Genomic DNA, 23,070 nt, shown 5'->3' with positions numbered 1-23,070 from the left:
CGGACCGTGTTGCCATGTCTTTTTCATTGAAACTGGTCAAACGTTGTCGAAAAAACTTACGAGGAGGTGATATCATTTAATTGATTCTATGCCTTATTAAGACCACATGATGTTCAAGCTAACAACATCAGTGCGTCATTCGACCACAGATTTGTAGCGCTAATACCAGTCTGGAACCATTTCTTCTACACATAAGAGTAGAAATACACTAAATACAGTTTTATTGGTTTGAAATCAGTCAGACCCGCACTGCGGAAAGGACAGGTGCTTGACAAATTAGAACCCTTAGGCGTGGTTTATTCACTGGTTCTATTCCTTAACCACAATAAGGAATAGAATCAATTAAATTATATCTCCTCCTCGTAAGTTTTTTCGACAACGTTTAACCAGTTTCAATGAAAAAGACATGGCAACACTTGATTGGCGTGATTGACTGGGCGGAGCTAAGGCTGCCTATTTAGCAAAGTTAGGAAGCTGACAAACTCAGTTACATTACATTTTGTCTTTAAGAAGGTCGTCTCATATCTAGCTGTGGTGAGTCTTGAAGCTAAGAATTATACTGTTTGGCATTGCAATTGGTTGTACTATCTTTAACCCTAGTACCTGCAGTGTTGGTTTTTGCTGTGTTGTTGTTGATAGAAAGGTCGTTGAGTGTAGTTTCGGTCACAAGGTGGGAACAATAGGCTTGATTGACTGGGCGGAGCTAAGGCTGCCTGAGCTACCATGTGCATTTAAAGGCTAAGTGTTAGTAGCGTCAGCTTTAGTGTCAGGACCCAGCAAACGAAGACCCGGGAAACAAAGACCAAGGGAGTCTCTCTGTGGGAGTCAAGACCCGGGAAACAAAGACCAAGGGACTCTCTCTGTGGGAGTCCCTCGAGGAAGACCTTAGAGGCCACGGTATAGTAGCTATGTGTCGTACTTCAATTATTGTTAGAATCTCTACTCATAGATGACGCCGCAATAGATCCTCTGCTCGGCGTCGCAACCCATCCAATCTATGCCATTTACCCACCCTCGCCATCACTGACCTTGAAGTGATGGGAGGACTCTGGAATTGCCAGTCAGCGGTCAAAAAGGCAGACTCTATTTCGGCCTACGCGTCCCTCAATACCCTCCATTTCCTGGCCCTGACAGAGACCTGGATCACTCCAGAGAACTCTGCCACTCCTGCTGCCCTTTCCACTGTTTACTCTTTCTCACACACCCCTAGACCTTCGGGGCGAGGAGGAGGGACCGGACTCCTCATCTCTCCGATGTGGACCTATCAGGTCCTTCCACTAGAGCACTTGGCCAGATCTGCATTTGAACTCCACGCTGTCACTGTCACCCTTCCTATTAATCTCTTCATTGTGGTAATCTACCGTCCCCCTGGTCCCCTTCGTGACTTCTATGACGAAATGGATGCCCTTCTCAGCTGCTTTCCTGAAAATGGCACACCACTCGTTATACTTGGCGACTTTAACATCCTGCCAGAGAAGTTGCACTCACCTGAATTAACCAACTTTTTTGCCACCTTTGACTTAACACTATCCCCTTCTCCTCCCACACACAGGGCAGGGAACCAGCTTGACCTGATATTCACAAGGTCCTGTGGCACCTCTGCTCTCTCTGTTACCCCACTCCCCGTGTCTGACCATCATTTTGTTGCTTTTTCTCTCCCCTTAAAGTCCTCTCCCCCCCTCCTTTCTAGTCCCCACATTGTCACCACCCGCCGCAACCTCAAAACTCTCTCTCCCTCTACGTTTGCCTCAACTGTTCTGTCTTCACTACCTTCTATTGAACAATTCTCTCAACTATCCACAGAGGAATCCTCTGACACTCTGCTATCCTCCCTCTCCTCCTCTTTGGACTCCCTCTGTCCCTTCCACTCCAGACCGGCACGATCTTCACCCCCCCCCTCCTTGGCTGTCTGAATCTCTGCGGACCCATAGAGCAGAGTTGCGGGCAGCTGAGAGGAAATGGAAGAAATCAGACTGTCCTAATGATCTATCTCACTATCTCCTTCTTCTCTCAGGTTTCACCTCCACTGTGTCAACAGCCAAATCTGCCTTCTACCAGACCAAAATTAACTCCACCGCCTCAAACCCCAGGAAACTGTTTTCCTTGTTCTCTTCCCTCCTCAACCCTCCCTCCCCTCCTCCTCCTTCCTGCCTCACTGCTGATGACTTTGTTACCTACTTTACCCAGAAAGTAAAGGACATTAGCTCCTCTCTTATCACTGTCACCATCCTCCCTCCCCCGACCCCCACCTCTGTCTTTACCCAATTCATCCCTCTCACCTCAGACGAGGTCAACAGAATTATAACATCTAACCATGCCACCACCTGCCCCCCTGACACTATCCCTTCCTCCCTCCTCCAGGCTGTGTCAAACGACATCCTGCCATTTCTAACCACACTTATTAACTCCTCCCTCACTTCTGGCATTGTTCCAACGTCTTTCAAGACAGAATAAAGCCTCTCCTCAAAAAGCCAACGCTTGATACCACTGACATCCAGAATTACAGACCGGTATCTCTTCTTTCATTCCTCTCTAAAACATTGGAACGTGCCGTCGCTAACCAACTGTCCTCCTATCTCACATCTAGCAACCTGCTTGACCCTCACCAGTCAGGCTTCAAAAAAGCACACTCCACTGAGACGGCTCTCCTCGCGGTGACTGAGTCCCTCCGGGCGGCCAGAGCCTCGTCCCTCTCATCGGTTCTCATTCTCCTTGACTTGTCTGCAGCATTTGACACTGTGAACCACCAGATCCTCCTCGCCACTCTCGCCGAGCTTGGCATAGCTGAATCTGCCCTTTCCTGGATCACGTCCTACCTGATGAATCGCACTTATCAGGTAACATGGAATGGCTCCTTGTCCAAACCTTGCACGCTTGATACAGGTGTCCCTCAAGGCTCGGTACTGGGGCCTCTTCTGTTCTCCCTCTACACCAGATCTCTGGGCTCTGTAATTACATCCCACAGCTTTTCCTATCACTGCTATGCTGACGACACAGCTATTTCTCTCCTTTCCCTCATCTGACAAAGCCCTGATTGCAACACGCATATCTGAATGTCTGGCAGAAGTCAGCACCTGGACAACTGCCCATCACCTGAGGCTTAACCTCAACAAGACTGAGCTCCTCCTAATACCAGGGAAAGATTGCCCACACATGGACTTACTGGTCACTGTTGAGAACATCACTGTATCTCCTTATCCAACTGCCAAAAACCTTGGTGTAGTGTTGGACAATCAGTTATGCTGCACCGCAAACGTGGCCCGATCCTGCAGATTTGCACTTTACAACATCCGCAGGATCCGGCCCTTCCTCACAAGGGAAGCAGCTCAGCTTCTAGTCCAATCACTGGTCATCTCCCGCCTCGACTACTGCAACTCGCTCCTGGCTGGACTCCCTGCCTCTGCGATTAAACCCTTGCAGCGCATCCAGAATGCGGCAACGCGCCTCGTGTTCAACCTACCAAAGTTCTCACATGTAACCCCCCTCTTCCGAGACCTCCACTGGCTCCCTGTAATAGCTCGCATCAGATTCAAGATGATGGTACTGGCATACAAGGCAGTCGATGGAACTGCCCCTGCCTACCTCCAAGCATTAGTAAAGCCACACACCCCAGCTCGATCCCTCCGCTCAACTACCTCAGCTGGACGTCTGGTACCGCCATCGCTAAGAGCAAGCAAAGGTCGATCAGCGAAGTCACAACTTTTCTCTGTTTTGGGACCTCAGTGGTGGAACGAGCTCCCTACCGATGTCAGGACCGCTCACCAGCTTCCGCAAAAGACTCAAAACTCACCTGTTCAGAGTTCATCTCGACTCTGCATAGAAACCAATGCACAGCCACCATTGAATGTTGTACGTCCTGGCACTTGTACATTGCACTTATTCAAGGTACTTAATTGTGTAGCATCTACAGTAGCTGCTATCGCTGCTTTACACGGGGAATGGGTTAGCCTAGCGATTGTAATACTTGCACTTGGTTCTATGAACATCTTTACTGTACCAACAGCGATATATTGTTTCACTCCTTATGACAAATGTACTTATTGTAACAAATGCACTTATTGTAAGTCACTTTGGATAAAAGCGTCTGCTAAATGCCTTAAATGTAAATGTAAATGTAAACACTGACCAATCCAAAATACTTATTTAGTCAGAAACGATCAACTAAATAAACGAGCACGTGCTGACGGCTTGATGTGAGTTCCGACTTCATTCATTAATTCATATTTACACTCAGAGGGGGTGCACCGTTCCTGGAGGTACTGCAATACCAGGTCGATGCGTGGAGTGGACGGAGCAAGCCCCTTTTCCATCTCCCAGTTCCAAAAATCAATTTAATATATGGTCCCCGGGTAGGGGACGTATCAGATATTAAACTGATAAGAACAGATTTTTTTCATTCGAAAAATTTATTGACTCACGTTTCTATATCGTATCTGTCACATCACATATGTATCCAGTTTCGTTCAATCTTTTTTAAAACATACACAATATGTTTTGTGTCTTTTTTACAACAAGGAATTGAAAAAATATAACCATCCATAAAACCAAGAAATAAAAACCTATGTTTTAAAAAAATATATATATATATAAAATAATATACATGACTGTTGTTTCGTAAAAAAACACTGTGCTGCTTAAAACCAACACTAAAAGATGCTGCTGTGCAGGAGCGGGGACACACTTAGTTAAATGAAATTTAAAAGAAAGTGTACCCCATCCTGCCCTCCCAACAGCGTCGGTCTCTCGGGACCTGTCGCTCAGAGGATCTCCTCCCCTCTCTGCTCCTTCCCACCTGCCTCTCCCGGAGAGCCAGGCCGCCGCTGCCTCGACCTTTCTGTGTGTGGCTCCGGCTCCCTTCTCCGAATGGGCACAGAGGCGATGTCTTCATTTTGGCTGTGTCCTAGGCCTGCCGCCTGCAGCAACGGCTACTTTTACCGTTGCTGTACTGTAAATACAGGCAACAATAAAATCCACTTACCTTACCTGGACAATGGACTTCTTGGTAGAGGGTATCAGCAACTGATATTTGACCCCAACTTACCAAGAAGATGGTGCAATATCCTCCGAACCTGTTATATAATTGCCACAAAAAGGCAGTATATAGACAGCCAAGGGAGGTGATCACTGTCTTAGCCAAAAGGCAGAGAAGCGATCAAACAAACACCCAAAAAACACACACACACACAAACAATAGATAGACTTCATACAGTTCTGGTCACTAAATACTACTCCTTCTCTCTTCTCCTTCTCCCCTCTAATCCTTTTCTCTCCCACCAGAGCTAAATAGTTGAACTTTACCGAGTGGCCCTGTGGATTCGTCTTTAAAAGGATAAGCAAGAGGGGAATATTAACGTCAAGCGAAGTCCTCATTAATTGGAAACCTACATGTGGTTTATTCAGAGACATAAGGTAAAAGGGCTTGCACTCTGGAGCTGGTTCATGAAGCTTCTCTCGAATACAGTTCGAGGCAAACGTTCCGATTATATTGGTAATGAATAAACCACATGTAGGTTTCCAATTAATGAGGACTTGGCTTGTTAAGATTCCCCTCTTGCTTATCCTTTTCAAACAAATCCACAGGGCCACTCGGTAAAGTTAAACTATTTACTTTCACCCAATAATTTCAACATTATCCAAGATAAATACTGGGCGAAAGAGGTCAAAAAACTAATCGTGCCTGACTATAGGCAACATAATGCCCGTCTCTCTACCACGCGAGAGTATATCAAAAGGCAATTAAAGGTGTGCACTGTTACCAGGAAGCATCCATCATAGTCACCTATTCCCGAATTAAAATGTAGAATAAATTAGATTTTAGGCATTTTAAATTATCCACGAATGAACTGCAAATACTCCTTTTAAATTCTTCTAAATAAATTAACCGTATAAATTACTATTGCTTTAAATATGAAATGAAATGATTGCATGCTAATTAATAAATGTTTTATTTGTGATCAATAAACTGTATTTAGATTCAAATTATGTTTCATCAGAGTGTAGAACCTTATTGATTGCAGATGTTTCTGTGTTCAGTTCATGTAGCATATTTGCTATTGGTTCATTGTTTGCATGGTTGGGGACATGTCTAATTAAAGCAAAGCACGCCCCGCCCTGAATTTAGCGATTGTTCTCTGAGACGCAAATAGTAAATAAACGGCTCTTATTGAAGTTGCCAACCCACTAGTGACCACTAGATGGCGGCAGAGTGGCGGCTTCCTCAAATGATACAAAATAAAGTTAATTTCTCATGGATAGACTAACACCATGTATAAAAGCATCAAATCATTGTGATAAAGGTCAGTGGGGATTCAATGTATATAATATATCGATAATGTATATAATATATCGATAATATATCGATTATATATATCGACAATAAAAACGAAGTTGGCTTCTCAGACCTTCTGATTGGCATATGGCTTCTGACGTCATCAGTGCCAATCGTGAATTGCCGTGACTAACGGGCCCCGATACTCGTTATTTTTCAGGTTGAATATGGTTTGATAACACGCTATATGTTTTTGACACATAGTTGTACTTTTGTTTTTGTAAGATCAAGTGTAGTATCTGTTCTCATCAGTTTAATATTTGATACGTCCCCTACCCGTGGACCTCTCTCATCTCTCAACTCTCTACAAATATCCAACACAGGGAGGGTTTTTACGTATAAGGGCGGTTGGTCGGTGGAATTTGCATTTAATTGTCTTTGTATTGTGACTTCATTATCATTAATATCATGTATTTCTCCATACAGTTATTAAGGACTTCAACACAACTAGTGAAGGAATATTTGTATCGGGCGGTTGGGGGGTTATATCATCAATGAATTTGTGCATAATGTTCTCCACTTGCAGAGCGCGAAGGAACGCGTCCCCACGTGTCGCCGCTCCTGGTGATCCCCACCATACCGTTATAAACAATACAGTCCATCAACTTATAAATTGTGAATTTTCTAGGTAAACCTATTTTTAATTCAGCCGAATTAACTACCGCACGGAGGCAACAAAAAAGTGTTTGTTGTCTCTGACTGAAGGTGAGCTCGTCGGTCTGGTTCGTCTGCCCTCCGAGTCACATGACTCGGCGGTTATATGAGGTTGAAGTCTGTGAGACAAGCCATTTTTAACTGTCAGTGTTAACTCAATATTAAATGACAACCATAGTAGCACATGTTATCTGGGCACACATTGAGATGGTTGTTTTATAAAGAATGTGATGAAAATATCATCAAAGAAGAGAACACACAGCGAACATACAGTACATGATGAATGTGCCCTCATTCAGGTTGAAACGTCAGGGAACTGTGTCCGTATAGGCGGAGCCAGGGGTTAGGGGGAGGAGACAGGTATTAGGGGCGGAGCCAGGTGTAAGAGGAGGGGAGGAGAGGACGTCTTGTTCAGGAAACGAAACTAAACATTCATAGAATAACCGACGTGGAAGCAGTTCTCTCTTTCAGGAGAAAAATAAAACGCATTTTGGAACAAATTGTCTGACAGACAGAACACACAACAAGGTGAGTAAAGCAGCACAAGATAAGGAATTGATGGAATTAGAAATATAAAATTGCTCAATGCATAAACCTTATCGTCTGTGTCTAGGAATGGCCTCTGCTAACACTCCCTGGTCTGAGGAGGACTTTTCATGTTCAATCTGTCTGGATGTGTTCAGCAGCCCAGTAACCACACCATGTGGACACAACTTCTGCAGAACCTGTATTACAAAGTTCTGGGATGAACAAGTCAAGTACAAATGTCCTGTTTGCAACAAGATTTTCGACACAAAACCTGATCCACAGGTCAATACCCTCTTATCAGAGCTGGCTGCTCAGTTTAGAACAACCGTACGAGTTGAAGAGCAGCCTTGTGTTGAACCAGCAGCAGTTCCCTGTGACTTCTGTACTGGGACCCAGCTGAAGGCTGTGAAGTCATGCCTAGAGTGTTTCATGTCTTTCTGCCAAACCCACCTGGAGCCACATCAGAGAGTCGCTCGCCTGCAGAAACATCGGCTGGTCGAGCCTATGGACCGTCTGGAAGACAGGATGTGTAAGAAACACGACCGACTTCTGGAGCTCTTCTGCCCAACTGAACAGGTGTGTGTGTGTCAGTTCTGCACAGAGACAGACCACAAGACCCATCCTGTTGTAACTCTGAAGGAGGAATATGAAGTGAAGACGGCCCAGCTGGGGAAGATAGAGGCTGAAGTTGAATTTTCGGTATCGCTTCTCGGCCTTTTGGCTAAGATCAAGTGTAGTATCTGTTCTTATCAGTTTAATATCTGATACGTCCCCTACCCGGGGACCATATATTAAATTGATTTTTGGAACTGGGAGATGGAAAAGGGGCTTGCTCCGTCCACTCCACGCATCGACCTGGTATTGCAGTACCTCCAGGAACGGTGCACCCCCTCTCAATGTAAAGACAATCTTAACCTTTAGACCTAATTTATGGATTAAGCACTTCAGGGTAAACCAAGCCCTGTGTTCGCACATACGTCTTTTGTGTGCAACTTATCTGCGACCTAGAGGTCTCAGAACTCCTCACCTAGAGGAAATCGCCTTTTAATTCTCTTTGGTCCTGTTTTGTTTACACGTGTCTATAGTGAAAAGAAGAAAAGTCGTCAGTGAAGGCAAGTTATCGGGCGTTGCAAATCAATTTGAGGTAAAGTTGCTAATTTTAGCTGGAAAGATCGTTAATTTAGGTATTAGGTGATAGATGGTTAAGTTTAGGTGTTAATTTAAAGATTGAGTTAGGTATTAGGTGTTATTGGGTTAAGTTTAGGTATTAGATAAGCGATAGTTGAGTTGTGGTATCAGATATTAGATGGTTAAGTTAAGGTCATAAGATAAGAGATGGTTAAGTTTAGTTTAGGTATAGGTAAAAACGCGTTTTGTGTTTCATCACACTTTCATGACTGAAACTCATGAGTAACTCAAGAATTATTCGCCATTTAGGGACAAACTACCTTGCGCTCCGAGGGCAGGGACACGAAAAGATAGGGTCCTATGTCTGCGGTCCTGAAACTGCAGCTTGCGGTGTTGTAGGAACACACTATTGTAGGGAAGTCCCGATGGTGCAGTTACCTTGGATATCCACAAAAGGGCAAGACGGACTGCAGAACTCGCAATGCTGGTTTTTAATAATCTATCGGCTGCTCTCTTTAAACATTCCCATTATGTAAATGTTTGCGTATGAATCTAATTGCTGGTGATTCACCCAAAGTTCAAGTGTATTTTACCGTGAATACTACTTTATGTTTGATACGTTGCACTCTCGATTCCAATTGGGGGTCTGGCGTACCATGTGACCAGAAGTAACTTTCATTATTTCGTGGCCGGTTAACTTGTTTTTTTCTTTGAAATCAACAGTAATTTCACGTGCCAAATCTACCAACATGTGGTTTCTTAAAATGTAATATTATTGATACAATTTCAAAAAATAAATAAAAACATTCTGAAACCCTCATTGAGAAAGACAGATAGGAGAATCACTATCAAACCTCGGATAATTTTCGGTATCGCTTCTCGGCCTTTTGGCTAAGATCAAGTGTAGTATCTGTTCTTATCAGTTTAATATCTGATACGTCCCCTACCCGGGGACCATATATTAAATTGATTTTTGGAACTGGGAGATGGAAAAGGGGCTTGCTCCGTCCACTCCACGCATCGACCTGGTATTGCAGTACCTCCAGGAACGGTGCACCCCCTCTACCTGTACATAACAAAATTCAGTGAACTTTGACTTTTATTACCCCACGTGTGTCCGGAAGAAGCGACGTTCTTAGGCCATTATCATACCATCGTTTTAATTTGTTTTTTGAGTCTTGTTATTTTCACTCAGAAGAATGGGACTGCTTTAGTGCTGATTCCCTAAATGGGCTAATTTCCTTCCCTGTGACGGAATGTTTCCTACGTTGATTTAGGAACATTCTGTAATACCAACAATACTAAATGACACCCTAAACTAAGATAACAGGATTTAAGACTAAAAAATGTTATGTCCACACAGACTAGACTTTTATTTCAGAAGGGAAACCAAATTTTCTTTATTCCAAACAACATTGTATGCAGTTTCACTTGAACACATTATACCTTTTTTATTTATTTTTTGGAGACATGTCTACCTAATATGGTCAAAGGCCTGACCCCAAAACACTAGCTAAAAGCATGACCAGCTACCAGGTACATAATTACAGTTAATCCAATTAGCTCAGGTGTGTTACTAGAAGCTAAATTATTGATATGTAGATTGGCAAATTACTGTGTTATTCACATGGTTGATGGTGCCTTAATTGTTATCAGCATAGCTGGCAATATTTTGAGGGAATAAAACAAATCATGATTATATATATTAATTTAGTATATGCTACACATGAACTAAGGGTGGGAATCTCTTGGCACCTCACGATTCGATTAAATTCCGATTCAGATGTCAACGAATAGATTCTAAAATGATTATTGATGCATCTCGAAGCAATTCTTTTCATGTACATTTCCAGGGTTTTTCAAAAAAAAAATATACATCTGAATTTGTTACTCAGTTTGCTAATCATTTCCTACTTTTGTGATGATCATTAAAGAAATCAACAGATGAATAACCTTATCTAATATTTTATTAGAGAAAAAGCTGTATCTTTTGTCACAAATATGACTTTCTATGAACAATGCAACTATCAATGCATCTTGCATTACAACACACCATGGAACTATGTAAAAAATAAACAGATTTGGTTTTATTTTCTTTCTAATCTTTTCTATGTCATTAAAGAAAAAGCTGCTCTACATCGTCAATTATAAGAATAAGAACTTGTACGTCGTTCTTGTGTCTGGTTGTGAGTTTGCTTGCATGCTATGCGTAGGTTGAATCGCAATTGTGTCCAGACAAATCAGATTGGCCAATACACATTGACATTAAAACTTTTTTTATTCGGAATATTAACTTATCTGAATTGAGACGGAATCATTCTAGACAGAATCGCGATGAATTGATTATTTGATTGGTTCCCTATCTCGGGATATTGGGCAATATCCTGTGATTGCGATCTCAAACTCGGGAATTTTTACGGTCGTCTCGTCACGCTAATAAAAACAAATAAACCGCTAATATAAACAAATATATACCGCAAAAAGTGTTATGTTGTTTATTTTTGGAGGGTTCACGTGTAGTATATACTAAAACAATTATTCACCTCAGGCTCCGTGAATAGTGGGGAATATTCCCCACTATTCACTTCGGCAAATAATTGTTAAGTATTTCAGAGGTACACCAAGGTACGACTGGGTAGGAACGATTATTTGGCACAATAGAGCAGTAATATTCCAAATCATTATTTAAAAAATAAAAACTTGTGTGGAAGCATGTGTGCGTTAGGCTATGTTCCTTGTCGTTGATGTGAACTGTTGAAGTGCATTCTTTGTCTACCACAAAAAATAGATTATGTGATATCTTCCTTCATGATAACATATCCAATGTAAAGAAAAATACCAAAAAAATAAATCTATATTATATCACTATCTTTAGCTATGTACAGCTATAATCATCTTTGAAAACATTGCAATAAAAACACTTAAGATTGAGGAGTTGCGCCTCAATATAACAGATGGAGGAAAGCAAAGTACAAAGGTGACAAAGGGTTAAGTTAGTTAATAAATACACAGAAGACACCGTTACGTCCTATCCAAACGGTCAATACAGACGTGGTTCCTTAACAATGTGCAGTAAGGTGAGGCAGTTAGGTTTCCATCGGACTGGTAGGGTGGTTGGGGTTCAAGTACAGTGGATTCAGGGAGTTCAGGTGGATTCAGGGAGAACCGGTGGATTCAGGGAATCAGTGGCCGAGGCAATTGTGCAGCACCTCCTGGATGAACAGCAGGCTGCGCTTGTAGAGGAACGAGTCCTTCCTCTCCGGCTTGCAGATGTTCAGGTGGTCCGTGTCCACCTGGATGAGGTCCCCGAGGCCGAGATCTGGAGGAGGAGGAGGAGAAGAAGAAGAGACAAGTTTTGAGATGGAGGAATTGGATCCTGGATTAGGTTTGCATCATCATGTCTAAAGAATTGACCACGGCAGCAAAACGGAATGCACTCTGTACATGTGACATTGTGACCATAGAGACCTGGTGATCCTTCGTTTAAGCAGTCCTTATAAACCAATACAGCAAACAAAGCATGTGCATATGTGCATATACCAATCAAGATTTAATTGCCACTCACCGGCTGACTGCGGCGGCACCACCAGAAGCTTGATCATGGGGCCGATGGTGGTGGGCATCGTCTCGGCGAAGCTCAGCACCTTGTACTCCCGCTCCCTGGCCATGGTCAGGAAGTTCTCGTTGAGGTCACAGAGGGCCGGTGAGTCTACATGCGTGGGGCGGACCAACGAAAAGTTGATGGGGAAAAAAATGGATGTTACGGAAAAACAACTTCTATACATTTATATTTACATTTAGGGCATTTAACAGATTATTTTTTTCCAAAGCAACTTACACAATTACATTTGTCAGAAGAAAGAGGAAAAATATAGGGCCAAGCAGTAACAATTGTTAGCCCATTCCCCGTACACAACAAAGATAGCTAGGAAGAGACGCTACACAATGCTCAGTATAATTTTTAAGTGCAAAAAAAAAATCCATTATATTTCATGGGAGTATTCACCACCTAACCAGGGTTTGTCCAAACCCTGGGAGACGGCCTACCTTTACAGAGCTCCCGGACCTCCACGGAGGGAAAGAGCAGGTAGCGCACGCTGACCGAGTACTCGGCCATGTAGGTGCCTCGGTGCGGCACGCTGTAGAACACGATGCCCTTGGTGTTCCTCAGCAGATCCTGCATCTCCGGGTCCTCGGCCGCATCCAGGAGCATCTTCTTCACCAGCAGGCCTGATGGAGGAGGAGGACGAGGACGAGGAGGAGGAGTAGTATAAGAACGAGGAGGAGAAGGAGGAGTATAAGAACGAGGAGGAGGCGGAGGAGTATAAGAACGAGGAGGAGTATAAGAACGAGGAGGAGGAGGAGGAGTATAAGAACGAGGAGGAGAAGGAGGAGGATAAGAACGAGGAGGAGGAGGAGTATAAGAACGAGAAGGAGGATAAGAACGAGGAGGAGAAGGAGGATAGGACGAGGAGGAGGAGGATAAGAACGAGGAGGAGAAGGAGGAGAATAAGAACGAGGAGGAGAAGGAGGATAAGAACGAGGAGGAGAAGGAGGATAGGACGAGGAGGAGGAGGATAAGAACGAGGAGGAGAAGGAGGAGGATAAGAACGAGGAGGAGGAGGAGGAGGATAAGAACGAGGAGGAGGAGGATAAGAACAAGGAGGAGGAGGACGAGGAGGAGAATAACAAGGAGGAGGAGAAGAAGAACGAGGAGAAGGTGAACAATGAAGTAGAAGGATGAAGAAGGAGGATGAAGAAAAAGGATGAAGGAGAAGAAGAGTTGGGGTAGGAAGCCTTTTAGCACCAATTGAGGATCTCTACCCACTAGAACTTTCAACTTTACCCTGTTCCAGAGGAGTCCACTGCAGACGTTAAACCCTGCTATGTATTTTAGACTTTCACAGTGAAATTGTGTCACGCCTTTTGCAAATGTGAAATCCAGTTATTGTTCCTCGATAAATAACGGTTGATTGATCTGAAAAGGCGACCCTCCGCCTTTCCCTCTTCCCCTGCAGTGGGCGAGGACGTCCCAGTCGGAGCCTCCCTGAACACAGCCTCCCTCCATACAGCCTTCATGAACGGAGCCTCCCTGAACCCAGCCCTCATTCCTCCCTGCCCTGGTGGGCCCAGGCGTGGCCGCTGCCTCTTACCTCCCATGCTGTGGGCCACCCACACCACCGGCCTCTGCCCCACGCCGGCAGACTTCAGCTTCTTCAGCAGCTCTCGGCTCCTGGAGGCCAGCGACTTCCTGCCGAGACAAACCCGCAGGGATCCCGGCTTAACGGTGTGCGACACAGGGAGTGCGGAAAAGTGACACAATCCTCCGTTGTCGTGGAGGAGCTTTCGAACTCCCGCATGAAGGGGGATTGTGTTTGACCTATTGCGTTGTTTGACTATCATCCGTACGTGAGCAGGTGGCGGGCGGCCCTTACCTCTGGTTCTCCGCGGGGCATTTGGCCTTCCAGTCGCTGAGGTGGGAGTCGTACTCCACCGACAGCACCCGGAGGTTTGGACAGTCTGCGGCCAGCCACGACTGGCGTGGTTTACGTAACGCAAATTATGATGAGGAGATAAACAACATAAGGCATTGATTATAGTTGCCATTGGAGTTTTGGCATTAAAGGGTAATTCCGGTAAAAGTAGATTGGCGAACAGAGTTTGCGTGTTGCTGACGGATGTCACAATCTCTGTTCGTCAATCTACCTATCGAGTCTTAAAAACAAAATGGCGTCGACGGGTGATCTACTGGTGGTATTGTGTGTATAAAATGTCCTTTTTAATAAACAATATGTACACTTACAAAGTTCTCAATGCCTCGTTTAATATGTTAAGACCCTTATGATACTACCACAGAAGTGTCTGGCTACTTTTAGCCTTTAAAGTGGTTTAAAATAGCGATTTTGTTTTTACCATAACCAGTGCCCCCATCGTTCCAAGTTTATAGCGTTTTGATGGAATCGGCTAAAAACAGCCAACTGAAGAATGCGACTATATGCGTTTTTTGTCCTCCAAAACGAACGTTTCAACTCGTTATCATACAAAACATATCCAAAATCCATTTTACACCGGAATTACCCTTTAAGAACTTACAGGCACAGACACAATTCTGTTCTATTCCCAATATCAAATTTGAAGTAACCATCAACATTAACCATCAATCATTTCATACCATCATGGAAAAATATCGTCCAGAAAATAAATACGAAAATATAGTATTTTGGTTTCACTGTCCGACGGATCGCAAGCACATTCAGAGGGGCGGGTCTTACCTGAGGCCAGCACTCGGTGTAGTCCTCTCTACTTCCTGCTTCCTCCTTGGAGCCGTCGCAGTCCTTCTGTCGCCACGTCTTGAACGCCGCCCCCAGGAGCCCGTGGACGAACAGCACGTCCGCTTTGATTGGCTGGCTGTACGACAGACACGATTGACAAGCAGGAGGTCCATTACAAAGCAAATGAGCGCCACTTTAGGGGAGCTCTGCTGATTGATCGGCGGTCTTCCTCTGCAGATACCCCATATAAGACTGAGGGCGACATTGGCTCAGGAGGTAGGAGCGGGTCGACTGGCTATCAGAAGGTTGCCGAGGTCTCCCTTAGCAAGGCGCCTCGCCCTAACTGCGCCCGACGAGCTGGCTGTCGCCCTGCGTGGCTGACACCGCCGTCGGTGTGTGAATGTCTGGGTGAATGTTAGGCACTATTGCAAAGCGATTTGAGTGGCCACCGGTTAGAAAAGCGGTCTGTTTACCATTCACCATGTTAAGACTGGGGGGGGGGGGGGGGGGGGGGGGGGCTTGCATTTGAGCGTGTCAACAATGCGAAGGCGACGAGAAGGGGCGGGGTCTAGACGTGCTTACTAGCTGCGCGCCTGCGGGTGGAGGATGTAGACGCCATCCTGGTACTTCTCCGTCACCGTCTCCCGGTCCAGGTTGGCCAGGGCGCGGGCTGCGTGCGCCGCCTGCATCACGTGAGGCGACTGCATCATCTCAGCCAGCACCGACACCCAGCCTGTGGGACGGACACCCGGGAATGCAGTCAGAGACCATCCCCTCCAAGTGACGGGATAGGCAGATGTACATGTGCATGCTTTAAGGATGAGACCGGTTTGTTAACTGTTGACTTTGCCCCTGTCGAGATGTGATCAGCAATTTGGTTAAATTCTTTGTTCCAGGCTGCGTTCCAATTAAAACAAACGCCCCTTCCTGCACTTACCCTGGCGACTTATTGAAAGGTTGCTCTCACGATAGAGCAAATGGAGCTACTAAACTCTAGTTTGGAACATAATGATGCCAGAAGGTGCCCACACCGCTACAAGGGGTGAGTTGAACAATATCATGGCTGACTTCCATCTCAACATAGACCCTGTCAGAATGAAACTGGGCTTTTAGCAAATTGGACTGATCCTTCAACATGAGTTGTCGCTAAGCGGGCTACGCCCCCAATGGCGCCGGCGGCCATGTTGGGGAGGGCGTCCTCACCGGACTGGACGATGGCCTGGTGCACGCGCTCGTTCAGCGCCAGGTTCCCCACGATCCTCACGACGTTCCTCTGGATCTTCAGGGAGTCCTTGCGGAGCTGGAAGACCCTCTGCAGGAGCTGCAGGCCGCCGTGGGCCACGATGTGGTCGCAGTGGCTCTGGACCTGCAGACCGGGGCGGGGAACATGTGGTCAGCGGATGGCCGGTGAACGGGTGTGTTCGACTAACAGGTGACGGAGATCCAAGAGCATCCCTCGACGGAGTGACTTAATCGTTCAGAGATACTCTTCCCGAGAGTGACCGTGGTTATAACGGTTGCCTCTGAGCTGATTTTTGTTTGACATTTTTAGTCTGAATCTTTGGTGGTTGCAGGTTGTCTCGTAATCATTCTCGGTTTTTAATCGGCTTATAGACTTTTATATTTTCACTTATTTTGCCCTGAATGATTAAGAGGGTACTGGCTGAGTTCTATCCCACCTTTTTACTTTGTTTAGTGGGGTTTTGCAGGTACAGACAATTGTGTCAACGGACCATTTATAAAGTTACATATTTGCTGTTTTGGAGACAATGTCTAAAAAAAAGTTTTTCTTTGTAAATTGCTCAAAACCGAAACCAGCTTACAAAGACTGACAGGAATCCTCCTCACTCAGCCCCGCCTCCCTTCACGTCCTTTTGACGAATCGTGACTGAACCTGTGATGATGTCACCTTAGAGTGCTGCACCAGCGCCTGCAGACAGAAGGACTCCACCTTCTCCGAAGGGACGGAGGTGAGGCTCTGGGCGTAGGGGAGCCCGTTACCGCCGAAGCACCACAGACCGCCCTGTGTGGTTAAATCAATAATACACTTGGTTAACTTAGGTTGAGTTTTCATTTAATTAACCTGCGTTACTGCAGCGGCTCTGCAACGTCAAATCTAAAGAAGAAAATGCGACCGCAACTTTTACTTTTGTGCGTCTGTTTCAACAAAACTGATTTTATCCGTTCTAAACTCAGCTGTAATATCAATGTCCCGGTGAACGTGATCATAATACTCTTAACGCACTCTAAGTGATTGTTCGTGGCCATGAATCAGTCAGTCAGTTCGTATACACACAGGACATCCTTGAGACCTCTAAAAAAATCTATTTTGCTAAAATGGATCGGAAAGTATCTATTGCTTATGTCAGCAACTGTCAGCAGTTTGACCTCAACTTGGGGGTCCATATGTGGGGTCCCGACCCCAAGGGTGGGAGGATGCAGGGGTCTTACCCGCTGGGCCGCCAGCGACTGGCTGCTCTCTCTCAGTGCGAGAGAGGTGAAGTACTGGACACACTGGTCCACCTCAGACTGGGGGAGAGAGGCCAGCAGCTGCCTCAGCTCGTCCTCCACGGAGAAGCCCTGGGAGAGAGGCAAGCTGCGCTCGTTATGGCGTCAGAACAGAGGCATTAACGAGTGCTTTACAAAGTAGACAGCGATCGATCGGACTGAATAATGAATGATACATTTAGCAGAGCGTGGTTAACATAAGCAGTATAGGGCTTGTACATCAGAGCGCATCATGGGAGTTTTTCGTTGCCGAGAGGATGCAAGAGAGTTAAAGTACAATCAAATTAGAAAAGAATATATTCCTAAATAAATGTAAATATACCGGAACCTAGGCTAAGGAAAACTTTGTTTTGCCTCGTGTGAGAAACACTGGCAGTTACAAACACAACACTGGCTTCCTGTAATGACAAGTCATTTCACGATTATTTACTAAACAATGGCCAGAAAAACACTACTACGAACACATTGACCAACATCCCAATGCTTCCAAAATGGCAGCGGTCATGGCGGGGGGGACCTCTTTAAAACCCCAGGTAAACAAACGTACATCCTCCTTGTCTGGCAGCGTGGGCGGGGACAGGAAGAAGCGCCGGTCCACCTGGGGGGTCCGGGCCAATCCCACGGCCGCGCGCTGGTCCAGGACCTGGGCGGCCGTCTGGTATTGGTAGTCTGTGTGACGGACAGGCGGTACAGACCAATCACAGTCTCACTCTAGACACAACCCTAAACGCTAAATTAGCTTTTCCAATACAATTGCTAATAACACTCAATATCATGTACAATATATTTTTTATTTTAGTTTACTTATTTGACAGAGTCTACCCTACTTTTAATGCCATTGCATCAGGCACATGTGTTAGTATTTACTCCTTTACAATTATTACTCTATATTTTATTTATTCTTCGTTTATATTTTTTCAAGGGGTGATAAAATACCACCGGGTGTATCCTAGATGTACGCTGGATGGATCAGTCTACCAGCCAACCCAGTGGGCCATAGCAAATGTTGCTTATCCATCCTATCCTGATCAAACTCACACCTGGTGGCATGACATCACCCCTTTAAAAAGGACAACCCGAGAATGAAAGAAAATAGAGTGATAAAAGTAAAAGTGTATGAGGAGTCAATTCTAACACTACAATAACAATTAAAGTTACCGCCACACATGTTGGCATAACATCACCCCTTTAAGTAATCTCTGACACGAGGATCCCCTTCAGGATCCACACCGTCCCGTCCCAGCACCTAAACCTCTCCCAGACTGGGACGGACGGACGGACGGACGGGGGGCTCTGCTGACCGTGCCAGTGGTGGTTCTCCGCCAGCTCCTGGACCGCGCGGAGCCTCACGTCCTGGGCGTCCGACAGCGTCCTCTTCAGCAGGACCCACAGGGCCACCTCGTGGGGGTCCACGTCCAGGTGGCTGAAGTGCTCTGGGGACCAGACCGACACACACTCGGGGTCTGGGCTTGAACGACTTCGACATTAGGTCACGTTAAGCTCGTCTAGCAGATGCTATCGTCCAAAGTGACTCACAGTTGGTCGTGATGTAAGTACTTGCAGTGAGTTTAATGATGATACACCCCAAAAAGTGCGAGAATCGAGTACAATTCAATACAATACAAATTCACAAAAAAAGCCAAGCAACTGATTTTAAAGGACAATTCCGTTATTTTGAACATTGAGCCCCCTTTCTGGTTTGTCTAGGATGAACGAGTGGTCGACAACGAAGTTTTGACTATTGGTCCTGTCTCGGGTGTTTGGCTCATTTCAAATCGACCCTGCCTACTTCACAATGGCTGGCATTCACCAACCTGCCCTTAAAACAACCCTAAACGTTTGTTTTCAGAAACGTGCAACTCACCGAGTGGTTAGTGGTGTTCGTTGACGAAACTGTATTTCGCTACGATACTTGACTTTGAACATCAACGAACGCCACTAACCACTCGGTGAGTTGCACATTTCTGGATAGGAAGGACAGGTTTCTGAATGCCCAAAGCCAGCCATTGTGAAGAAGGCAGGGGCGATCCAAATAAGCCAAATACCCGAGACAGGACCAATAGTCAAAATTTCGGTGTCAACGACTCTACTTCATCCTAGACAAACCAGAAAGGGGGCTCAATGTTCAAAACACCGGAATTGTCCTTTAAGGGCTGAAATATAGAAACAGGAGTTAGTTGGATTACATTTTTCATTCACCAAGATGCAGTCTGAGCAGATGAGCTCTTAGCCTGCATGATAATGAATCTATACTTTACTAATCCACGGTGGGAAAAGCTAATCTAATTCTACTCCAATGACATCGACCACTATATTCCGAGGGGAGGGATATCTATACACCGATCTGAACACCACTGCAGCGCTCACAGACAGGACGGTTTCAAACCTTGTTTCTCCAAGCAGGCAGCTAGAAAATGTTAAGCACAGGTCAAAGGTCGAACCATGAGCACCACAATCGTGTGGTGTTTATTTCAGTGACTCGTTGCTATATACGGATGGCCCATGTAGAATGAACCTTTCTAACCCAGTGAGAATAACTCGATACTGAATGAGAGGATTTTTGTGTTCACATGATCCCTTTGGGGGTCTTAGCCAGATGGCCAGGTGTTTCCTCTGATGAGAACGTGTTCCACATTAAAAACGTCTGTCGCTATATTTCTGTTGATGAACCTTGTTGTTGTGGTGAATCAACTTTGCCCTTTTTAAGGACATGTTAATACGTGATGTGAATCTGCATTTTCTTTGTTTCGAGTGGAAATGGATTGAGGTTGTGATAAGGGCGTTTTCTTACCGTCTAGTGGTTGCAGCAAGATCCTGGAAGAGATCTCCATGAACTTCCTGGCTACTTTATGAAGCTCTTTCCTCGTTTTCTGGGTGATCTCTGAAAAGTACACAAAGAGAGACAGAGAACGCAGACAGAGTGACAAAGAGAGAGGCAGAGAGAGACAGACAAAGAGAGCGAGAGAACATATTGCATAAGTCTACGGAAGAAGGGCTTTCACATGAAGTTGAAAGAAATCTGGTCCGGTTATGCCGTTTATTTTTATGAAAAGAAAAATGGAGGGATGACACACTGGGCTGCTTTGAATAGTAATACTGGGTAACAGCGCAGGAAGTTGGAAGTGAGAGCATTGAACCGACACGCGGTCGTAGGTCAACAGGAAATGGAAGACGGGAGGAAGTGAAACCGAGGACACTGAACACCTGGACATCCCCATCTGAATCATGTCCTAGACGGCTCATCCAGACAAAACACCTCATGCTTTCAAACGTTCGACATTAATACCCAAGGGCTTATGTAACACTAGAGACGAGATGAGGTGCGAATGAGCTGTGAACTAAACGTTTACAACAAACCAAACTACATTAAAAATGCATGAGAATAACGATACTTTGAACACGGCTTATGTGCACGAGGACATAACACAGTAATGTTTCTAAACGATCCAAGAACAAAGTACATGTTTCCCGTGCAACCCATGAAAGGGAATACCTTTCGCAGTGCTCTCCCGCTCATTGGAGGGGTTGGTCTTTAGGTAAATAAAGGACTGGTATCTCTCCTGTTGGGCGGCCTGCGTGTCGAGGGTCAAGGCCTTGTCTAGCGCCAGCATCTCACACGTGATGAAGACACAGCCTCTGAGGGAGGAAAACGGGCATCAGGTGGTCAGTCAGTACAGAGACAAAGGAGAGTCTGTGACATTCTTTAAACACAACCTGCTACCAAGAAGGAGAGGAATACAAGAGAGATACGAGAGGGATACAAGAGGGCGAGGGAAACAAGAGGGAGAAAGGGAGACAATAGAAGACTTACCCCAGTACTACTGCGCTTGTCACTTTAGCAATCTTCTCTGAAAATGTGCACACAGAAAAAAAGAGTCAAGACAAGGTACATACAGAATAGTTTGACCTCGGGTACGATAATGAGGAGCATTACAGAACAGAACAGTACACCCTGTATGTCAATTATTAACACTTAAACACTTACTGATGTGCTTCCATGGCAGAACTCTCTTGGCCCCTGGCCCTGTGGTGCTGAGCCTTCGACAGCGGATCATGCGCAGGGCAGCCACGGACATCGTCCACCTGCAGAGGAAGTCTGGAGCCACAGCAACATGTGGTGAACCACACCTTATCACCGGGAAATAAACAAGCACTAAAGACGACCTAGCCCCACCAAGGAGGCTTTGGTTAGTTCAGGGACGTTAGGAGAGGCACACAATGTTAAACACAAAAATAGATTAGGCTTACATGAGTTTCTATAGCTGGCGGAAGTGTCTACATTGCACTCACACCTAATTGTTGTTATGGTACCACTCTCTTCCTTTTTTTCGACCACACACGAATCGCACGTTGAACAGATTCAATTTATGCAGTGAAAGAAGACATTTGAAGTAACCACAAAAGCTTTTTACTGTAACATGTAAATGAACATTTCGTTATACGGATCGTGGGCGGGACCCGTACTTAATCACAAATCTACACACAGTTATACACAGGCTGAAGAGCACACCATTCAGGCCCTTCAGCAGTTATTATAAACCGCATGTCTTGATCTTCAGAAACACTCAGAGACTGGCCTGTCTCATCTTGAGTCACTGAAGAGTTGTATTCATGGTTTATTACCCAGATATGCCAATGAAAACTACTTCATGCTCAGGTCGCCAGACTTTAAAAACGCTGTTATTGGTACTTGAAATAAGAGCACGAAGAGAGAGTGGCTCGCGTTGACGTCATCACCGGTCAGAACTATAACCTGACACACGCACACGCACACACACACACACACACACACACACACACACACACACACACACACACACACACACACACACACACACACACACACACACACACACACAGGGCTAGGCTAATGCTAACCTCACTCAGCTTCATGTTTAGGGCAAGGCGTTCACTTACGGGTTGCACAAATGCAGCAATGTCTTCTTTACGCCTCTAAACAAAGCAAATGACAGGACAGGAACCAGGTACCCTGGTGGTCTGCGGCGTGGTTCCACAGTGACGGTGAGCCGCGTCCCCCGTGGAGCTAGTAGCGCCCTGAACCACCGGCGCGTTCAGGACAACTCGGAATTTAGAAACTCCGACTTCCGACGCTGTAACTTGGTAATTTGGTGTCCTCCTCACGTCGATGGGCCTTTTTCATTGTTTAGTAATTAATCGTGGATTTATTTTTTGTAATTATGGGGAGACATTGTTGTGTTTGAAACGGCCACAGCGTTTGTCCCGCTAGACAAAGTGAGTATTTTATTTTTTATAAACATATCTAGGTTACGGTATATGTAGGATTTTACTGCATCTCTCGAGGTAACTCAAAATGACGTGTATTGCCGACAAAAATCCCATGATGCATTTCGAAGTCAAATCGTTAAATATTACGTATATGGAGAGGAAAACACTGGCTAGCTAATTCAATCGGTAAAATAACTATTCACTGTTTAATTTCCATTGAAAAAAAGCTGCCATGTTTGATATTGTTACTGACGGCAAGTCGAGCAATTTGGAGGTCTGAAATCCTACCCAAATTAACGACCTGTAACGACAACCGATAAATTCAGTTTTAACAAGTCGGAGCTCGTTTTCCCGAGGTTTGAGTTTGTCAGGAACGCAGCCCCTAGTTTATAAACACCCCATTAT

At 45.2% G+C, this 23,070-nt stretch overlaps 1 protein-coding gene and 1 long non-coding RNA gene across 2 annotated transcripts; one reads left to right on the top strand and one right to left on the bottom strand.

Moving 5' to 3' along the window:
• Window positions 1-7,380: 7,380 nt before the first annotated feature.
• LOC307088048 lies at window positions 7,381-10,728 on the top strand. Its single transcript, XR_013812535.1, has 2 exons — window positions 7,381-7,510; window positions 7,596-10,728. It is a non-coding gene; the product is annotated as an uncharacterized lncRNA (long non-coding RNA).
• Window positions 10,729-10,871: 143 nt separating this feature from the next.
• Window positions 10,872-22,467, bottom strand: serac1 (serine active site containing 1). Its single transcript, XM_079753806.1, has 17 exons — window positions 22,336-22,467; window positions 21,404-21,514; window positions 21,230-21,266; window positions 20,912-21,054; window positions 20,210-20,299; window positions 18,720-18,851; window positions 17,966-18,087; window positions 17,362-17,490; window positions 16,820-16,933; window positions 16,114-16,276; window positions 15,493-15,643; window positions 14,911-15,046; window positions 14,074-14,174; window positions 13,792-13,889; window positions 12,686-12,868; window positions 12,204-12,347; window positions 10,872-11,957 (listed from the first exon to the last, which is right to left on the bottom strand). The coding sequence occupies exons 2-17, from the start codon at window positions 21,492-21,494 to the stop codon at window positions 11,821-11,823; spliced, it is 1,971 nt and encodes a 656-aa protein (XP_079609932.1). The 5' UTR covers window positions 21,495-21,514; window positions 22,336-22,467; the 3' UTR covers window positions 10,872-11,820.
• Between the last annotated feature and the right edge of the window lie 603 nt (window positions 22,468-23,070).

Source organism: Pollachius pollachius, assembly GCF_949987615.1.
Source record: "Pollachius pollachius genome assembly, chromosome: 16".
Taxonomy (NCBI): Eukaryota; Metazoa; Chordata; class Actinopteri; order Gadiformes; family Gadidae; genus Pollachius; species Pollachius pollachius.
The sequence above is the reverse complement of the archived record's forward strand: the minus strand, read 5'-3'. Positions and strand labels throughout refer to the sequence as shown.